The sequence below is a fragment of the Echiichthys vipera genome (genome assembly GCF_963691815.1).
Source record: "Echiichthys vipera genome assembly, chromosome: 7".
Classification (NCBI taxonomy): domain Eukaryota; kingdom Metazoa; phylum Chordata; class Actinopteri; order Perciformes; family Trachinidae; genus Echiichthys; species Echiichthys vipera.
In genome coordinates this window covers 24753481-24775072 of record NC_139832.1, presented here as the reverse complement: position 1 = coordinate 24775072, position 21592 = coordinate 24753481, and the positions used below count along the sequence as shown (strand labels likewise).

Here is a 21592-nt window from a genome sequence, read left to right as displayed (position 1 = left end):
GTTTGTCAGAATATGTGCATGTCCGTGAGTAGTTTGTGTCTGTGTGTGTGTCTTTAGTTCTGGACCAGTACCACTGTATTACCTCATTTAAGCCACTCAGGCTGCCAGTTTGGGTTGGACCAGACGGTTTAGTAGCGGGCACACCCTGTTTGCTCAACTGCAGTAACTACAGTTCATATCTGCCCTTAAAACCTTCTCATTTTAGCCTTTTTTTAGCCATCTGCTTGTTGATTGATACCGTCTAAGTGCAGCTACAGATAGAAGTTGCACTACTGGGTAATTAAAACAAGAATAAGCAAAAAACATAGAAGGAAATACTTTTTGTGTTTAATGTAATATGTGGCATTAATAGTGCAGTTTTGTAGTAATAACAAAAACTATAAAACATGCTTTATGTTTTCCTCAGAGGCTGTATTAATTGCTGTGTTAACATTGGCTTTCAAGTGGTAAATGCATACAAGACCAGCAGTCTATAGACCTTTTCAAAGTTGTCAACATCAGCATTCTAAATGTGTCCAAGTTTGATTCCTGTTGCAGTGAATTTGAATGACATCAGTTGACAGGAAGTTAACAAGGACCAAGGCTGTCGTCTAACAAAGGAATTCCACTGTATTCCATTTGGACACATTTAGAATGTTTGTTTACAATTTTGAAGAGGTCTGTGTGCATGACAACGGCTGTGTGAGGCTGTGCTTATGGTGCGTTCCATTTACCTCGGATGTCGGAAGTCGGAGCTGGGAATGACATCACACCGAATTATCAGCTTTTCCATTACAAAGCCGGAAAAAACACCGGCTGAAACTACCAGGCTACGGTTAGCCGTTGTTGGCACAGCCTGCTTTGTAGTTCACAGACACATGAAGAAATATAAATTACACCTTTAATGCATTTCCATATATATACACATCTAACAATACTATGTATATGGCTGACCTATTGACAACAAATAGTAAAAAGTGTTAATAAAAGGATTATTACAGGAGCTTCTTTACTGTTTACAACCGGGCAGCCATCTTTAAATGTCAGGGGTTGTGTAGATCGTTCGACTCTTTGAGTCGTTCCAGTATAAAGTTCTGACTTGGAGCTCAGAAATCCCTGACTTCCGAGTACAACTGGAACGCACCATTAGTCACAGAGGTGCTTTGAACAAAATTCTAACATTAGTAAGCTAACATACTCATAATGCTAACATACTGATTTTAAGCAGGTATACTGTTTATCATGTTTACCAGCTTAGTTTGGCATGTTAGCATGCTATACTTATTAGCACTAAACAAACTACAGTTGAGGCTGGTACCATTAGTTTTTCATGTATTTGATCCTGAACTTACTGGGCAAAATTATTTTTTTTACCTGATGATGACGCTAGATGAAAAGTCAGGGAATCCCAGAAGTTATCAGGTTTCGACAATGACACAAAACAGTACGCCAATCCCATCTAGTAGATGTTGAGATCTTTCACAGGGTTTAAGTGAAAACTTTGCCTCGCTGGTGGCAGAGGGAAAGTCAGAGATCACCAAAATCAGTATGGTTAATCCTCTGACGACCATGAATGTATGTACGATATTTAACTGACCACTCAACATTGCCATCGACAGTATTGATACTCAAATAGTGAGGTCATGTCTTGTTAAAGTATAAGTGTGTTTCCAATTCAGAAACAGCCTTTTAACAACATATTATGTAATAAACAGCCTGAACACATTTTGTAATACATTTTCCCATCATTTGTAATAAATTATTGCATATTACGAGTGGTTATTACAAGATATGGGAGATACACTTTTGTTTGAATGACAATGCAACAATATGGTATATTATGTAATGAGCCAAACTAGATATTTCGACAATGTTTATTTTATGCATCCGAGCATCAATTGTTGTTCAGTAGTATCCTTCATTGGCCCAAACTGTATTCACTATATTCCTTAATTTAATAAAAACCCTACTAGGGTTAATAGAGAAACAGAAATTGCACAATACTGTTACGTGTCCAACTTACACACACGCAGCTCTGCCATTAAGCAATCAGAACTATGCAAATTTGGACTCTACGCAAAAAGAGACTGGTTGAGAATGGTTGCACAACAAAGTCCAATAAAAAGGGTCATTAATGCCATATTGTGTTAAAGCTGTTAAATGTGTCAGATTATTACTAAATGAAGTTAATTTTTTTCACTTTTTGTAAGGTCATTGTTATTATATAATGTCTGGTTACAAGCCTTTTAACCAATTGTAAGAATCAATGACAGAGCCATCACACACTGTTACAGAGGCTGCTTCGAATGACAGAGCATTGTATTTTTTTCACACCTTACTGCGTCTGTTTCAAACTGATTCCACACCAGTGCCCTGGGGCAAAGTCACTCCTCTACCCCCTCCAATCCCCTCTCTTCATCCAGCAGGCATTAACTGGTGACCAAAGAGCTTTGGCCATGGCTGCAGAGAGCAAAAGGACAGGATATGAGTCTGGTTCATACAGGAACCAGATGCATCCTTTTTTCAGTGTCATGTTTTCTCTGGACGAATCTTGGGATCAATATGTCTCCCTTACAGTTCACTCACCAAGGCCCAGGAGAGCTAAATGCAGGTCCATTCTACAATTCTTACATCTGCATATAATGCAATGTCATAGGGTTCACCCACAGCCTTAGACATGCTGCTAAATGTCCCAAAATCATCTCAGTGTGTTGATAAAATATTCCCAACCGCTCTACTCTTTTTCTGGGGTTTTCAGCCTCACAGTGTCATTCTTCTTCACACATTTTTCTTCAGTCTGATGCGATGTGGTATCCTAAATGTACGACGGATCAAATGATAATAGCCTCCGAGCTTGCCAATGTTAACTGCTAAATGGCGAGCAAGCCTGTAACCTAGTGCCTCTCCCCACATGTTGCATTAGATGTGAAAGATGTGACCTTGACTTTCCTGGATGAATGCAACCTTTCCTGCCAAGCCACAGGTCTGTCTTCCGCGGCCGGCTTACTACGATCGAATTACTCCTCTGGGCCCCCCTTGGGTGCAAATCCGTTTGTTCAGTCGACCAGCCTGGTCTTCAATGTGGGTGTTTAGTTTAAATGCGTATGCATAGTGACCGTTCATGGTGGTGTGTGGTGTCAGTGCTGACCCTTCCTCCTGTTCGCCTATACATCTAAAACACATTTGTTTGATGGTTTTCTAGGAAGGAACCGCAGCTAGTGCTAGTGGAGGTGCAGTAGTACCAACCAGATACAGTTGGGCTCACCCCTACACATGGCACTGGTTCTGGTACCAAACTCATTCAGAGGGGCTGGACTCTCGTTTTCTCGAGCTGAGCACGAGAGACTCACAATCGCCCAGCTGAACCCAAGAGGGTCGCCTCTAGAAATGCACAGACACATGTTGTTTGTGAACATGTACTAAGACAGCAGTTCAGAGTATCCGGCCAAATTATAGTCCTGCACAAGGTAATGCCTAGAGACTCTATAGTTCAGCTGCAGGACTTCAACACGTGAAATCTGGAAGGGGGTGATTGAGAGGAATGTCAACGGAAATAGTTATGCTTTGTTGTTGTACCTCTTTGCTAGTCAAGGGTTGGCGATTACAAACGCATCCGGTGATTCACCAGTGTACTTACAGACCAGAACACCATAGGCAAAAGATCAATGATCGACTTTGTAGATGTGTCCCCATATCTGTGTCTGTAAGTCTTGGACACTCGGCTGAAAAGAGAAGCAGGACTGTCAACTGATCACCACCTGATGGTGAGTTGTGACTGCAGTGTGCCGCTGATGAGAGGTTTGGTCACTGCAGAGTGGGCTTTCAGTCCAAATTGTCTGTCCTGTGTGTGGAGACAGATCCTTGCCCTGTTCAGCACTGAATTGTCAGTTTTGCGATAATAACAGCCACATGGATGATACATAGATGCCCCAACAAAATGTTAATTTTTGTTTTAACAAAATTGCCCTACACTACCAATGAATCACTCCCAACAGTGTTGGTTTATGCTTGGTGATCCTGCTAATGCTAAGGTCACATCCAAATATGTTTTAATTTTACAGTTAAGTGAGTTAGGGTTAATGAGGAGAGTAGGGTAAATGTTTAGTTGTCTGATCCAGGAGTTTTCAATGTTTTTTAGGCCAAGGACCCCTGAACTGAAAGAGAGACAAAGCAGACCCCCTACAACAAATACTGTCTTAAATTGAGTTGCATAATAAACTGGTCCTAACAGCTAAGGTGACCTAAAGCCTGTTTATGTTGCATACAATACTAAGATAATACAATGATCATTATTAACATATTCATCTATTTACACATCATATGTTAATGTTAAACATACATTATGAAGGCACATTGAATCTTCAGCTCAGTTGTATCTGTGCAGGGCTACATTAGTGGCTACCTTGTCTATGCTTTTCAGCGAAATTCCATTGCTAGGCAACAGCCTTGGCCCTTGTTAACTTCCTGTCAGTTTATGTAATTCACATGAACTGCAACAGGAAATAAACTAGGACACATTTAGAATGTTTATATTTACATCTTTGAAAAGGTCTATAAGCCAGTAAGCCTGTCATCACGCTTGTGTACATGTATTTTTTTTTTCACATATCTTTACTATAAAAAATACGTTGCATTCCTGTTATTGTATATTTCCAGTCATGTTTTTGAAAAAAAAACACGTTGGCAGGATTATGAAACAGTGGAGCGGACCCCCTGCTCTGACTCTGAGGAGCCGTCTCTGAAGGTCTGGGGTCCAGACCTGTTGAGGCTTTCTAAAGTGAGCCGTGACTCAGCAGATGTAACAAAGACCCTCAGAGGTTATCTCGCAGCACGGTGCTCCTGTCCTGCCCGCCCCACTTACTCTCACCCACCACTCTCCTCTCTCTCTGAGCCCCCGCCCAGCCCACTGCCACTCAGCCCCGCGGAGCCTCTGGCCACGTCTCAAAACGCCGCTTTGTACACAGCCGGACGGTGGGAGTAGCAGCTGAGGGAGCCGCTGCTGGCCGAGGACGGAGCGGAGGAGAGGACAGACCTGCGGGGAGCTGGAGAGAGAGAGAGAGCCCTGCACACCGGCTCCGTCACCAGGCAGCACGACCGAAAACAACACTAAAGGTAAGATATTCCTGCTAAATTTGGGGTTAAAAGAATCAATTAACTTCCTCCTCCTCCTCCTCCTCTTCTTCGGCCAGGGCGGTTTTTTTCTTTCTCATTCTTTCACCTTGGTGATTCGTGTAAGTTAGCAGGTTTCCGTGGGGACCGGTGGGAAGACGCTCTGACGCACTTTTTTAGGACGAAACATGAATATATTCACTCATATTGTAAAAAAACAAACAGCTAGACACGTGCGTAAACTAACGGGTTGTCGGTGGTTAAACACATATAGAAACTTACTGTATGTGTATTCTGCTTGAACCAAACTCCGAGTTCACTGTGCTGACAGAGGGGGCTCCACAACACCCCGTTAAACCCATGCAGTCCGGCTCTGTACAGCCAGCACCGAGTCCCGGTCTATCATTTTACCCACACTGCGAGAGTATTAACCAGGTATAGCGTATAAAGAATTACTGTAGCTCCAATATTACAAGTTAAAAGTCCACATTTATCTGAACTCAAGTAAGAAACCCCAGGAAAGGAGCGGTCACGTAGGTAATGCGAGTACATGACACAATATTTATGGTATTTTTTGATCCTATAACGAAAACTCATGTAAAACCAAAAAGTACAATTTGTTCTGAATGATCCACTGTGACAGCAGAATTAATGTACTCAACACCCAACAGCAACTATTTGCTTTGTTCTGACATGCTGGATGTCACACTACCTAGTTTGACTATTTTGACTTTTTTATTCCCAAGTATGTCACAGAAGTGTTTGAATTGCAGGGAAAGAAGAGTTGACAAAGTGGGCAGCTGTGTGAGGTTGTTGTTGAAGAAGACTGCCTGGCTCTGGGCCTTATTTATCCTCTGAACACAGTCCTCGCTCCACCGATCCAGGCTCTTCTGTGCAGCTGCACGACACCCTGAGAAGCTCGCTGAGTTATTGTTCCTTCATTTAGGCAGCTGAGCATAACAGGCAGCTTAGCACAGCGTGTTTATGTGTAGCTGCATCCTCACAAACAAGCAGAACAACAAAGCTTGCAGCTGGGGCAGTAGCTTATACAGGTGGGGTGTGCTGTGCTTTTTTGCAGGTCCATTTTTTGTAACCCTATCATTTTTTATCTTTAAAATTTATCCACCAAAATGCAATTCTTCCCCAGAAACATGGGCCGGTGACCAGATGTTTGTGACCCCAACCCTCTGCGAAATGAAAATGATGGAGCATAGACTTTGAGCAGCTCCTGATGTTATTCTGAAATTTAAACCAAGCAGCCACAATTGAGTCTCTGCGATGCCAGGGGGGGGCTTATTTTCCTCTAACAAAATGATGGGTTCAACATTCCCTCGCCACCCTAACTGACTTTAATTACTGATTCATTGGGGATGTAATCTCTCATAACTATCAGAGCTATCTCCATCACTTTATCAGTGCTGGAGAAAAGTCTGGCTGCAGGAGTTCTCATTCTGGGATATGGTTTTGTTTGTATTTCTTTAAACCAATCACGATCATTGTGGGAGGTGCTAAGCCCCAGATGCAGCCACAGTGCCTTTGCAAAATAGATAGCCAAGAGATACTGTAGGTGGCCAACAGCAGGCTTTATTCCAAGTCTACATTCAGTGGGTCAGTCTGTTGGGGTGCAAATTGACAGAGGAGGAAATATGATCCATACAGATTTAAAAATGGAGTCTGTAAGATTTTCATCTAGTTAATTGTCTTTTAAGTAACTTTCTATAAAAGAGTGAGTTAAAGCAATGGTGACTGATCATATGACCCACTAAAGAAAGCACTTGTTGCCTCTTTGCTGAGTATTACAACATCAGTGTCTGTGGCGACATTCCTGGGCAAGATGTAAATGCGCTGCCTCAGTCAGCAGATTGTTGGTCTAACTAGCTCGGAGATCAGGAACTTCCAACTTCTGACAAGTAAAAGTGAGTCAGGCTCACTTTTATGTGTCTGAGACATGAGGTCCCAAAGGCTAGCCTGCAGTTACATCTTACTGCCAAAGTGGTACAAACAGCTAGGTCAATTCTTACAGGTTACAACTTTAAGTTGATAGACACCAGAAATACTCTTGATGCTTTTGAACTTTGAGAAAATATTTAAAACCCTTTGAAACTCCAGCGTAAAATCATCCCAGGGTCTTTTTCGGCAAATACACTCATCAAAAAAGCCATTGAGACAGTTTTTTCCCTGTAACAACTCTTAACAGAGAAATCCGGGAGGGTCACTAACAGTAACTAATTAATGTAAGGCGGCTAATACTGATTAGCTTGGGGCAGCAAGGTGAAGGCATTAAAACGTCTTTTTTAACCACTAATATTGCTCAAAATAACACCTAACCTCTGCAGCAGCATGAGAAGAGTCCCCACACATAAAACAAAGCACCGACAATGTAGTTAGTGAACCCAGAGTTTATTAAAAAAGTAAATAAAAAAAGTAAAGTCCATTCAACTCAATTACCAAAGTCAATGGAAGAAGCCCTTTGGTGCTTTGTTTTATGTGTAGGGTCTCTTCTCATGCTACTGCAGAGGTTTGCTGTTATTTTGTGCAATATTGGTGGTTAAAAAAGACCCTTTAATGCCTTCCCTTTGCTGCCCAGAGCTGAACAGTCTTAGCCACATCCGGCTGTTGACGACTTTCCCGGATTTCTCCGTTAATAGTTGTTACATGAAAAAACTTTCTCGATGGCTTATTTGATGCGTGTATTTACCGAAAAAGACCGGGGAGGTGATATGCCGGAGTTTTACTTTAAGTTGGATTTTTAATGTGCTCGTCTGGTCTCTTTGAATGCCCAAACACTATGCCCGTTATAGTACACCCACATTCTCTGTGACTGTAGACTCCACGGCATGTTAGCATTTCAAATGAGTCAACTAGAGGACATATACAATATGCATGCCACACTACGCATTTTTCCACATTAGTGACTCAAATGATGCTCATGTTTGTACATGCGTACATCTGTGAAACAAAAGATAACATAGGGACAAGAGAAAGTTGCTGTTTGGGGCAAAAAGTAGTAATTGAGAGCGTCAGATAGTGAGGATGGAAAGCTCCTCCCTGATTCTGCAGTTTAGTTCTGCAGCTCCAGCCTACGTTTTGCAATATTAATCCTGAGGTGTATTTAAATTCATGTTGACTTCCTCCTGCTCAGCAGACTATTGCACAATCCAACGTGGTCTACATTTCAAGGAAATAAAAAAGTTATTTGAAACTGCCCATTACCTGGAACCGGTACTCACTGCCACACCCACTTAGAAGAACTACAGAGAGTTTAGAGTTTTTTTAGAAATAATTTGTATATCAAGGTTAGGCATATATACTGTACAATATGTACATTTCATGTTAGATTATCCTGACCAAAATAATTGCTGTTCATAGTATTATCCAGATAATCATCATAATATGCTTACACAACTCTTAAAATGGCGCTAAAACACGCGGAGTCACTTGTAATGTTGTTAAAAAGTCAAAGTATACTATGTCATAAAATTTCGCAGCTGAACGGACTTTCAGCGATCACACAGTATCAAACTGACAGAGAAGCCCAGTGGAAACGCTGTGGATGGTCATTTCTACATACATACAGTCTGTTCAATGATCAAACTTACATTTGCTGTTGTTGTTGTTGATAAATACATGCACAGCAATGTTAAACGTACATGCAACAAACACTTTCCACTTACACTACATTAAATGAGAGGATGGATTTTCTGTAAAATAAATAAAATTGGGGCGGCCGTGGAACAGTGGTTAAAGCAATCGCCCCATGTAAAGAGACTGAAGGTCCTCGAGGCAACTGCCGCCGGTCTGTCCTTTGTAATAAAGGCTTGGAAAACTGCCAAAAAATAATCTTGAAAAAATAAATAAAATTTTACTTGATCAGAACTGTAACTTACCGGCTGCGGCCAAATTAATATGACAGTTACAGTAAAGAACTGTAGTAGAATGCAGGCAATTCACCAGTGAAGTCGCTCATGAGGATATTCATGATTATACCCATAATGGAAATTCAACAAGATCAACTTATAGTGAGTGTGTCCCATCCCTTCTCAAGTTGTATTTCCACTTGTTTTCACCGGATTATGAGTTTATTGTAATCCATGTCATGATTTGAGAGGAGGTTAAGAAGGGACAAGCCCTAGGATTCACTAAATAGTCCAATTTGCCAATAAGATGATGCGTTAAATGGCTTTTAGTTATTTAACAATAATTGTTCATACTCAATGACGGAAGATCTAGTTTTTCAATCTTATACAAAATCTTCCTGTTTGAAAATATATACTAACAAGGGTGGATCACAGTTGTCCACTGTATTCCCATAAAGTTGTCAATGTGTAACTGATCTGGAGATGTGACAATCTGATAAGATAAAACCCTTTTGACTAGCTTACTGTAGTCAATAGACAATAAACAATAGAGAGTCTGAAGTTAATAATAATAATAAGAAAAATTCCTTTATTCGTCCCACTAAAAAATAAATAAATGAATGAAAACGGTATGGTATGTGGTGTGTGTAATAGCTGCTATTGAGGAGAGCAGGGAGTGAATGATAGGGGGAGATGGAAGTGAAGAGAGAGGGAGATGGATCTGTCAGGATGTTTGTTGTTTACCTTTGTATCCTGAGGGTCTGGAGGTGAGGAGCTCGTGTCAGGGCTTGTTCAATAAGCACAACATATTATGGTACGCTTGCATGGATCTTGGTCACTGGAAACTGGAGACCGTCCCAAACCCTGTGTCTATTTCTTCTTTTTGCTCGGGTTTCTTTTCACTCTTTTCTGGGATAGACTACTAAGTAGGTGTGTCCCTGCCTGTAAGTTCACCCTGAGAGAATTTCTGTTAAAATGGAGAGTTTTATCCTCCCATGATGAGCCCCGCTCCCTACACTTATAACCAGCCTGTGTTTCTGGCAGGCAGCAATGCAAGACCAACCCTTCAAACGTGACAGTGTGTCACTGAGTGATGGAGTTAGATGAGGTTGTTAGGTGAGGCCACCACCTCACAAAACATTTTTTTTTTTTTAAATCACTGCTTTCTCAGATATGATAAACTACTGAAAGAACAGAAATGAGTACACATTTTGAAGAAAGAAAGACACTTTAAAATAGAACCATCAGAGGTTTACACCAGTGCACTTCTGAAGAGAGTTGGTGGATTAAAGCAGACAGGAGGTGGCAACAAACAATTAAAGTAATCGTGTGGTGGTAAATGGACAGTGTAGGTTTCAGTTGGTCCATGAATAAATGCTTCAGCTCCTCAACACCATCATTTGAGGCTGCACAATAACACTTAAGATGAGTAATCCTGAACAACAAAGTGTTCCAAAAAAATATAATTTATATTATATTGTTGAATTCATTATATTAAAGCAGTCCTCAGTTTGTCTCAAAAATAGCGTAACCATGTCATCATGTGATGTGCTTCTTCAGTACACAACAAACTGAGGACCACTGCAGATAAACATTTTGTATCCAAGTATTCACATTATGGACTATATAAAAGCTGCCTATCCCTGTAACAATTTGGACACAATAAGCACACTGGCCATACATGGTCCAGCAGTATACATTTTAATAGAAAAAAGGCGGATAATGTAAAGCACCAACAGCTTTTCACTTCACACAGAATATGGAAAAAATCAAGGCATGAGTACATCAAGATTGCCTTTTTCTGAACTGTAAATTTCCATACGTCCAGCCTTTGACACACATTCTCAGCTACATCTGGGCACACTCTTCTGCTTCCACATGTGGCTCAGTACTTTATGTTCCCTTAAGTCTTTTAGCTCACCTACACGTGTCTGTTACCGGGAGATAAAGTGTTTACATCCTAAGCTGCAGAGGGGATAAACCCCCTTACATGTCAGGACACTGGGCCTCATGCAACAACACTCTTTTACATTTCTCCTAAATTTTCACTTTTTTAAGAGAAAAAATAGGAGAAGTCAATTCCTGATTCACCCCCAATGTTCTCAACCATCCAAATCTGTTCCTACTCACGCCCCTAAACATGATATAAGGGCTGGTCTGGTGCCGAGTGCGAGTACTCTGGCACATTCCCAAGAACTGGAAAGATGCCACTGATATGGCTGTAAGAAGAGGAAGAAGAACTTTAGTTGTAGTGAAAATGATGTACTGTTAAAGAATGAGTAGAGCACGTGGTAAAGAGCGTGCCCCATGTCCAAAGGCTCTGTCCTGGCAAAACGAAACGAAAAGAAAGAAAGAAATAAGTAAACAGAGCGCTTTAGCAATGCTGTAAATGTCGTGGCAGAAGAGGGATGCACTGAAGTGCATTGTGAAACAAACAGTTTGTGGACTTTGAAAACGAGATGTTTGCTCAAGTTTCATTTGCAAAAAAACCCATTCTGTTATCAAAGAGAAGAGCATAAATGAGGAAGCATTGGTGAATCCCAGAAACCAAAGGGTACTAACAAAATAAAAACAAAATGTAGATGCAAACAAAAATAAGAGTACATTTGTTTGTATGAGGCCAATTGAGCTACACAATAAAGTACATAATAGAAGCTGGAGGGAGGGCAAAGTTCTGTGTGACATCTACAGTACAATACTGTAGACACAAGCTCTTTTTACCTGATGAACTGTTTCATTAAGTATTCTGTTTCCTTACAGTAATTAGAAGAGATTGCAAATTACACAATTACAATCACAATCACATCCCATGGCAAAAAATGCAAAATGCATGTTATAAACTGACCTTTAAAAGCTTGTAGCTCAAATGGTTCGGTCTTTCAGCCCAGATCAGATGACAACCTGTGCTTCCTGCAAATCAAGCCTTTACTGACATTTACAAGAAGTGGCGTTTTTATACAATCTGAAACTGATATAGTTCTTCAAACAATGTGAGTGTGGGAAATTATTCATGTGCAGAGATTCTACCTTAGAAACATGTAGGTCCTTTTCTGTGGTGATTGTATGTGGGGCTGTGAGTGTGTTTACAAAGGCACACACTAGGGCAGGAGTTCCTAGACTTTTCCATTCTTCCAAATAGCATTAGCTCGTGGCCTTAACATTGGCATTATTACGACCAATGTAAAAAATCAAATCTTGAATCATTCCATTAGATTCAATATTTCTGATTTCCCTTATAAGCAGTTTTTCACTTTAGTTTTACAACAGTGTGTGTCTGTGTTTCAGAGAAAGAGAAAACATTAAATTTTCAGCTGCAGCTGGGCTTTTGGTCTGCTCTCACGACATTTCCGAATGCCTGGTCAGAGAGATCTCTCAGAGCTCCACCCTCAAAATCCAACATGGCAGCGCCCAGCATCAACAGTAGTTATAGCCGTAGGAACAGCCGTACACTGTTTATTCATACGTCGGTCTTATTTGTGTCTCATTAAATCAGTGATACGCACAGTACTATCCATCTTCTATCCGTGGACATGTTGCTATGTGCCAAATGCCACGTAATACGTTGTCATCAACTGGTATTGCTCACAGCGGCTAACCTGACTAAAGTGAAGTTCTAATGTACTTTAAATACTAACATACTGCTTTTGAAACTGTCAGAAATATTGCTTATATTGCTTTTGGCCCAACAACCTTTATTCCAAGACTTATTAGGGTCTCAAATTATTTGGATAATTTTTTTAAAGATGAAAGTGCCTATTTTTCTACTGTATTATGCCAAATGTAAGACTAACTAAGTGGTAATTTGCATTTGCTATTCAACATACACATTTTGCTCTTCCTCTTCTCTCTCTCTCTCTCTATCTATCTCTCTCACTTTCCTTCAATTCAACTCCCTCGTTCACCCTCAGCCTTGTCTTTTTCTGCAGCTGAGACAACACAAAGGACTAGAAAGAGAAAGATCCACATCCAGCACCAGAGACTGGCAGTGATCCTTCAGCCATCATGCCCCGCTGCAGAGTGAACCTCAGCACCATGATTTTCCTGGTGATCCTGCAGGGGGCAGCAGTGGTGCTGTTCTGTGGCTGGTACGTCCAGCTCAGTCCCTGCGGCTCTGCCCCATCCAACGGCAAAGTTCACGTTCTGTTGCTGTCATCGTGGCGATCGGGCTCGTCCTTTGTGGGTCAGGTGTTCAGTCAGCATCCCTCTGTCTTCTACCTTATGGAGCCAGCTTGGCACGTGTGGACCAAACTGCAGAAACCCGGGGCACGGGCACTCCGAATGGCCGTGAGGGATCTATTACGGAGCGTATTCCAGTGTGACTTGTCTGTGATGGAGGCCTACCTACCAGAGCACCACAATGTGTCCTCCTTGTTTATGTGGAGTCACAGTAGAGCACTGTGCTCACCGCCGGCGTGCCCTCTCACACCACGCAACCAGTTCAGCAACCAGACTCGGTGCTTGCAGACATGTGATGCTAGGGGCCTGCAGCGGGTGGAGGAGGCCTGTGGCACTTACAGTCACGTGGTACTAAAAGAAGTGAGATTCTTTGAGCTGGAATCCCTCTACCCGCTCTTGCAGGACCCAAGCTTAGATCTCCGCATCATCCACCTAGTCCGCGACCCTCGGGCTGTGGTGAGGTCTCGAGAGGAGTCAGCCAAAGCCTTTGTGAGCGACAATGCTGTCGTATTGGAGCAGAGAAGCATTCAAGCGGCCGAGGTGCAGTATCAAGTCATGCAGGAGATCTGCCGTAGTCACGTGCGCATTAATGAGAGGGCCATCCTGAAGCCCCCTCCATTTCTAAAAGGTCGCTACAAAATGGTTCGCTATGAGGACGTGGCACGCAACCCACTGGAGGAGATAACTGCCATGTATGAGTTTGTAGGTCTGGAGATGACCAGACAGTTGGAGGAATGGACCTACAGGGTGACTCACGGAAAAGGCAAAGGCTCCAGGAAAGAGGCCTTCAAAATCACCTCACGAAACGCAGCAGATGTCTCCCAGGCTTGGCGCACCACGCTGCCACACAACAAGGTCAAGCGTATCCAGGAAGTGTGTAAAGGGGCCATGTCATTGCTCGGGTACAGGACAGTTCACAGTGAAAAAGAACAGAAGAGACTTGACATAGATCTACTAGTGCCACGGGAACCCTATCAGTTCAGCTGGTTGCCAGCTAAAACAGAGCATCCTAAGAATGGTTAAAATTACGTTCTAGTTTTTAAATGATACCAAAAGACTACATTGGACTGAAGTCTACATTTTGAATAGGCCTTATTGGCTGTAGAAGTCTTGATTGATTCATCAACTGAGTGATCACTAGCATGGTCTTCAAGGTTAAAGCTTTTGTGACCAATAACCACCACTTCACACACATCTGGGCGAATATATTGGAAGTCACTGGCTGCTGGGCTCACCGTGGCGATTTGGAAAATTTGAACATATCCTCCAACCCTAATACACACCTTACTGTGTCAGTTAGTGTCAGTGGAGTGAGAGTAATAAAATGAGAAATGACAGCACAGCAGTATTGTATGGCAATACATTTTGTACAAAGACAAAGGGGCTAGAAAATGACTAAACTTAACCTTTAACCTTATTTCCTGGAGCTTGAAGTGTGTCAAAGATACATTCTGCAGCAGTATAAAATTTGAATTGGCCCAGCCCAGTCCTTACAACTATTATACAAAGATTTAACAGTTTCGGTAAGTTTGCATTTCCAGCCACTATCTTCACTTTTATGGCCACACATGCAAACAATTCAGTTATAAGCATAAGGAAGTTGATGGATAATTACATGGCCTGGACAAACAAAGAGGACGTATTGTTTTTTGGAAAGCCAGCACTCTTGGGTAGCTTTCAACTGCCACTCTGGGCCAGGGTTTTGCACAGTGCAAGCATTCAGGTGGAGTCAGGCAGAGCATATTCAGCAGTGCTGTGTGCATGCCACACAAGAATCTGTGCCTATTGGAGAGTTTTGCTATTTTGTGCAGTTGCTGACATCAGTGAGTGGGCGCACTAGAGAACTAATGCAAATTCACTCCATTTCAGTCCACATTGTTTAAATATGGGCATCATGCCAGTCTCCCCTGGAGCTCCATCTGTCCCAACAGGAGACTGAGCATGAAGCACACTTACATTATTGTTAGTCAGAAGTTCCGCTAATGGCATGTTGTACTGAATTTCAATCAGCAAGGCCACACTCCTGTCCCACTGGAACTTAAGGTCAAAATGAAAGGTTGTAAAGTTGCCTAATCGCTTACAGTGCTGTAACTTACTTACTGTAGCAAAGTGTTCTACATGACTGCTTTATGTTAACTGTAAACACCCCATGTCATTATTTATGTTTGTTTACAGGAAGTGATTTTTTTTTAATTGGTTAATTAATGATTAAGTTGCGCTAATTTACCTTTGTCTTGCGTAAAGAACGTTTAACAATGATTAAGGATCAAAGCATTTAGCAGATAGTGAAATGTCTTCAGAGCCCAATCAAAGAGACTTTAAAAAGAGAATAATCTTTCTGTAGAAAAAATGTCAAATGTTCCTTAAACATGAACTTGAGCAGCAGATGTGTTCTGATTGAAACCACATCTTCCCCAGTCGCTCACTACTGTAAAGACCGGTATAGATTTTTTTGTTGTGCATTCTACGACACAACATTGTTGGCCGTTAGTCTACCAGACATCAACATGGATATCAGGTAAATATCACATTTAGAAACTTGATGCTGCAGTAATCAATATTTTTTAACAATGGCTCAGATGACTATACTTAATGTGAAAGGCGCTGAGTCAAACCCACAAAGAATTATCAGTTACCCTCACGATACAAATACAGACAATGCTTAGGCACTGTCTGTATTATTTGTATTGTTATTTATTTTATGTAAAGCAGCTTTATGTGACAGCATTGGAGTCCAAGACAAATTTCCCTTCAAGGATAATAAAGTGTATCTAATCTTATCATTGTTTTGGTTTTCTGGCACACAACTCCCCAACCTTGTTTCCAGCAACAGCAGGCTGCTATTTAAAACGCACAGATGGAGCCACAGAGCAGCTAGCATGAAGAAACAGAATGGGACTCTAATGGTTTCTCAAGGGATGAGAATTGAGCATTTCATTTACTTGGGCCTGCTCGGATCACACACATTTTCAAACTCGACTTTCTCTCTGCTACACCTGTAAAGTTTTGTGACGGACAAACAGACCTATAAACACCGCGCAACACAGCAGGTGAAAACAATACCAGCATCACTGCCGTGGCTGGTAATCAGAAATGCTACATAATAGACGAAAATTCAATATAATTCAGTACTTCTATATTTAAAGGGTATTGTCAGGTAATAGAGTCTGTTACTGTGCTCTCTGTGTCTGCCAGAGACATACTGAACATATGGAACAAAGTGTTCGCAGAGTACACCGTGTCCTCTTAGTGTGTGTGTGTGTGTGTGTGTGCAGAAATGTTGAGGGTTTTCCCAGCGGACAGTGTTATATTGCGTGCTAGCCTATGCAGTATTCCACCCTTTGGATCAAGACATATTTGTTTAGCTCCAAAGTTTTGAGAGGAGAGTTGAACACAGCGCTGCACACTTCCAACAGTGTTGAACAGCAGTGTTTTGGGTGTTGTTAGATATTCATCACAGGGAGTTTTTCCCCTTCTGCTCCTTAAGGCGTCACAAATCAAGCATTAACACCAATATGGTCATTTCACTCAGTGACTGTGGTACTGAGGAGTGATGAAGTAACTTAACAACGGTGAATTTACTTCCTGCACTGCAATGCTTCGGGATCAGTGGTCCAATTCATATTTGTAGATAAACTGACAAGGTTTCGATATCAAGACCCTTTTCTGTGTGGAGAGAACTACGTAAAGAAGATCAACATAATGTGTTTTTTCGCTGTGGAATTAATCTAATGTTTTTTGGGGGGGAAATGCCACTGATGATTTCATAAAGTGCCTGAACAGTTGACACGTGTCCCTATGCAATGTGAAAGATATGAAACAGTTTACTGTTATGTTTAACCACGTCTCCAATTTCGATCATGTTTTAGTTTGTATGAAGAGTCAGTTGACAATGTCGGCGCCTTTCAGAGGACGTTAGCTGACAGACCAGACAGTTTGTTCTTGTATTTATATGAAGACGACTTTTGAAGCAGAAACTATATGGTACTAATGCCTGCAATAAATATTCACGTGTAACATTTGCCTATTTGTATTCTGTTTCCTTTAACTGAAAGCAAGCTTTATACCTGGTTTCACACAAGTATGTAAGATGACATATCCTCAGTACATACCTTTTGTTTGGGCGCCATCTGTTGGCTGAGTGGAGTTAGTAGTTTTTGCTTTTACAAACTCCATTCACCACACTGTTCCACTTCACAGAAACCAACTTTTCCAAACATGATTCAAATAGAATTACACATTTATGACCATTGTGTCAGTGTCTAAAAATACATATAAATAAACAAGGACCTAATAGGGGCATAATGCACACACATTAGCTGTTATATGAATATGACGAAGTACATTTAGATTCTACTTGTGCAGTTCCAGCCACGATCCATCTATGAGGCTCCAGCAGTCAGTTCACCGTATCACCCAAATGTAGCCTTCTGTCTTTTGAATAGGAACTGTGTTATTGTCCTTCCTCTGCACTCCAGTAGACAATCACTGTAACACAAAAAGGGAATTTCAAACAGATACCAGCAACACTTTGGTACAACTTCCAAATGTAAATCTTTCTAATTATGTAACGGACAGCCACATGGTAGGGAAGCATGGACAGTTTCTACCTCCTTATTTCTCATGAAGGCTCATACCACTGGAACTTATGTACCTGCTGATAATGAGACATGTAAAACACATTTTCACAAATGTAATGACAATGTATTTTGGAAAAGGATTTGTGTATAATGTCTCATTACAAAATTTAAGAAATGAAAAGCAACTAGTGATCATCTTGTGATGGGATCACACCAGCCATGACACCTAATTGTGCAGATGTGTAAAGTGGTGGTGGTCGCCAGGAATTATTGTTGAGATTCAAGTCCTTCTGCACCATTTTCCATGCAGAGGATGCAGAATACAGAGATGTCCCTTATCCAATTTCAGTATAAGAATATGGGACAGAAAGCCTAAACAAGTCACTTTTGTGAAGGCTTTCTTTTCTGCGTGTTAAGGATACACAGTTAGTATAGGGAACAGACCAAGAATAAAATTAGAGATAAAGGTGTACCAATGGCAGAGCCTACGTTTGGCCAGAGCAGACATCCTACCAGAGAAGTAGTAGTAGGGAGTCAGAGCTTTACAAAAGAAAACGAATAAATTAAGATAAGATGAGATACACCATTATCGATCCCCAGTGAGGTAATTGGGTCATTGCAGCACTAGAACAGAAACAACAGAAATAAATACAGATGAGTATAGAAGTAACAGACATACATATGCAGGAACTTTAGCTCAACAAAATAGAATAAAAACAGAAATGACACAAACTATACAACAGTAACTGAAAGGCAAAAGGACAAGTTAAAGTGGTAAAGTGAGTGGTGCTGATAAAGTGACAGACAGCAGGTCTACGTAAACACACAGTTCACACCAGATTATTATATGATATGATTGAATAGTGACACTGTGTTTGTCTGTATTCATATAATAAATATATATAGTGCCTAAGTCATATACCTGCCATGGCGTGCCTTGTGAATGAAACATTTGAGATCCACTGTAGTAGAGTATATATATATATAAATAATCATGTAGGTTCAGTGTGCTAACCGACGCTCCTGCAGGTGCAGTTGGAGTGGTGCTGCAGAGAAGGGATGCTGCAACAAGATAGAAGCCAGATTACAACAGGAAACTAAGCGATTTTGCCTTCAAAATAAAAGTTTGGACAGGTCCATGAAGCATTATACCTTTTAAAAAGGGGAGAACAGACAAACTATTACTACAAAATCTTTGCTGCAACTTGTTATCTCAGTTGTTGGTATGTCATTAATTTCACCAACCATACAATTAATGGATCTAATAAAATGCATTAGGAAAGATGATCTGAAATGTTGCCAGCCTGGTGCATGTGGTCATTGCTATTACATTGACCCCAATGTTTTTCAAATGGGGGTAATAGGCTGTCCCTAAAAACTAAAAGCTAAAAAAAAGTAAATTGAAGGTTGAATATGAAGACTGAGCAGAAATCCGCCATCTAGTGTCTCAAGATCGTAGTCGCAACAACAAAATACAATGAAAAGCACTCAGGTTTCCAGGTTGGTCAGACCCGACCTAGTAGCTACAGGAGACCGAAGTCTGTTTGAGTCTGTTTGAACCCATCCCCTCTGACAAATCGCACCATAAAAACTAGTATTAGAGAGGAGTTTGACTGACAGTTTACCGTTAACTGTTAGCAGTTACAGCTAAGTAAACATGAAAGTTAGCTTACCAATCAAGGAGAAACTCAGCCATTTGGGCTTTATCTCAGTCCCTCGAGTGAATGCTTGGTCTATTTTGACTCTTGTTTTTTTGCCCCTCTCCGTCACTCAGCTGTAGAATTGGCAAACTCCATTTCACCCGGCACCAGCCTACAGTAGCTGCACCAAACAACAGGCAACCCGCCAAGCCAGCCACGATTGGCTGGTAAAATGTAAACAGAAAGTCATTGTCAAACCCGTCAAAAAAATGTAAGATATTAATTCAGACTGAATATCTTTATTAGGGAAAAGCAATACTTTCATTCTGTAGCCCTTGAAACGCTATGTGTATTATTTAATAAATAAATAAATAAAATAAACTGTATATATATATTTCAATTAAGCTTCTACATGTTCAACCTTTAATATCATTCATGCAAAATTCCTAAAATAAGTATACTATACTAATGAATGAATCGAGTGATGGATTCTCAAACATCACTGTCTTTTGTCAGTTACAAAGCTGTTCTACCTTTTCATATAGACTTGGTTTGTTTTTCTACCAAAAATGTTTTAAGAAGAAGAAGAATTACTTTATTTATCCCCGCAACGGGGAAATTGAATATTTTCACTCTTATTATTAATCATGTTACACACACAGGCCTGAAATACACACACATGCACAGACAGGACCTATACATGCAATTAAGGAGAGATGTTAGAGCGAGGGGGCTGCCAGTGACCAGCGCCCCTTGCTCTACAGCACCTCGGCAGTGCCCAGGAGATAAAGTGGCAGCTCTCCAGCCACCAGTCCACGCTCCACACAGGGACTAGAACCAGCGACCCTACGATTTCGTAGCCAAGTCACCTATGGACTATGAGCTACTGCCACCCCAAAAACCATGGGCTCGTCCGGGATTTGAACCCGGGACCTCTCGCACCCAAAGCGAGAATCATACCCCTAGACCAACGAGCCACGTTGCACATCTTTCTTTTAACGGGGTTGAAAAACATATTCGAACGGGTAGGATACAAATTGCAGAAGAAAGTTTGAGAACCACTGGACCAAATGATGACTACAAGAACCGGAAGTTCGGTAAGTCTGGTGGTAAGTGAAAGAGAAGAGAAAGATTCCTGCAGCCAAATACCCGTCTCCCATACGGTTTGCCTTCCTCACACAGCCTGGTGAGGGTGAACTCATGAAGGGAAAGTCTCCCAGCAGCTGCCCCTCTCCTCCCTCTCTTCCCCGCCTCTCGGCTACCAGCAGGTGGATAATGCGACAGCCAGGAGGAAGGTCTCTGCCTCTCCCGCCGTTGATTGACAACTTCCCGCAGATCCAATCGCCTCCCGTATTTGCTGATATGGCAACAAGCTGAGTCAAGTTCGCCGGAATTAGCCACACCGTGATCAGAAGCGTAATGGCTTTACTTTCAAAATAAAAGCTAGAAACATAATATAAATAAATGTCTACACAGTTAGCGACCTACCCTTTGTCTGCGACAGATAATTGCAAAAAAAAAAATGAAATATTGCCACAACAAATGCAGGCCTATTTGTTTTGAAAACCCTGAATGTGTTTCACTGTAAGATTAGTTGTCTCATGCCCTAAGTATTAGACAGTACTTAAACAGTCTTCTGATGTCTGGCTGGATGTAGTTGGGAGTTCAACGCCTTGCTCAAGAGCACCTCAGTAGAATGGAGGAAAAACTCACCTAAATAATGCTAAATAAAAAAATGCTAAATAAAATGGCTTTTATTTTTTGGTTCTAGTTTGTATAGAAAATTCAGGAGAAACATGATTCTCAGTGATTACACAATTGTATTTGTGTTTTTCTTTGTTACTTTACATTTTTTAATCAAGACTGAATACTTTTCTGTTTCAGTTTCTTTCAGTAAATTAAACAATGTATTAATTGCTTGTTCTGCACTGTAACTTATATTACCTCTCTTGAAAATTATTCTAAATTAATAATTGAAAATAGAAAACTCCTCTTCAGAAACTGCTTATTTTGCCTTTGCTTTTCTTGTTTTAATTTTTGAATTATTTCATTTTTTAAATTATTTTTTTTATCTAAATATTATTTTTCTATTTCTTTCAATGCTTTTAATGTTATATGTTGAATATTTTGAATTACCTTGCTGTTGAAAGTTGCTATACAAATAAACTCGCCTTGCCTACATTGCTGGGAAAAGTTGCAACAACGACTAATGGTTTTATTTTGTAAATCTTTACCCGGAAGTGGTGCGCCT

At 40.9% G+C, this 21592-nt stretch overlaps 1 protein-coding gene across 1 annotated transcript; it reads left to right on the top strand.

Annotated features, from left to right (window-relative positions):
* The first annotated feature begins 4985 nt into the window (after positions 1 to 4985).
* Positions 4986 to 14852, top strand: chst6 (carbohydrate sulfotransferase 6). Its single transcript, XM_083916684.1, has 2 exons — positions 4986 to 5091; positions 12872 to 14852. The coding sequence occupies exon 2, from the start codon at positions 12948 to 12950 to the stop codon at positions 14142 to 14144; it is 1197 nt and encodes a 398-aa protein (XP_083772810.1). The 5' UTR covers positions 4986 to 5091; positions 12872 to 12947; the 3' UTR covers positions 14145 to 14852.
* Positions 14853 to 21592: the final 6740 nt, after the last annotated feature.

Coding starts and splice junctions, on each gene's coding strand:
- chst6 (XM_083916684.1), top strand. CDS start 12,948: ATGCCCCGCTGCAGAGTGAACCTCAGCACCATGATTTTCCTGGTGATC.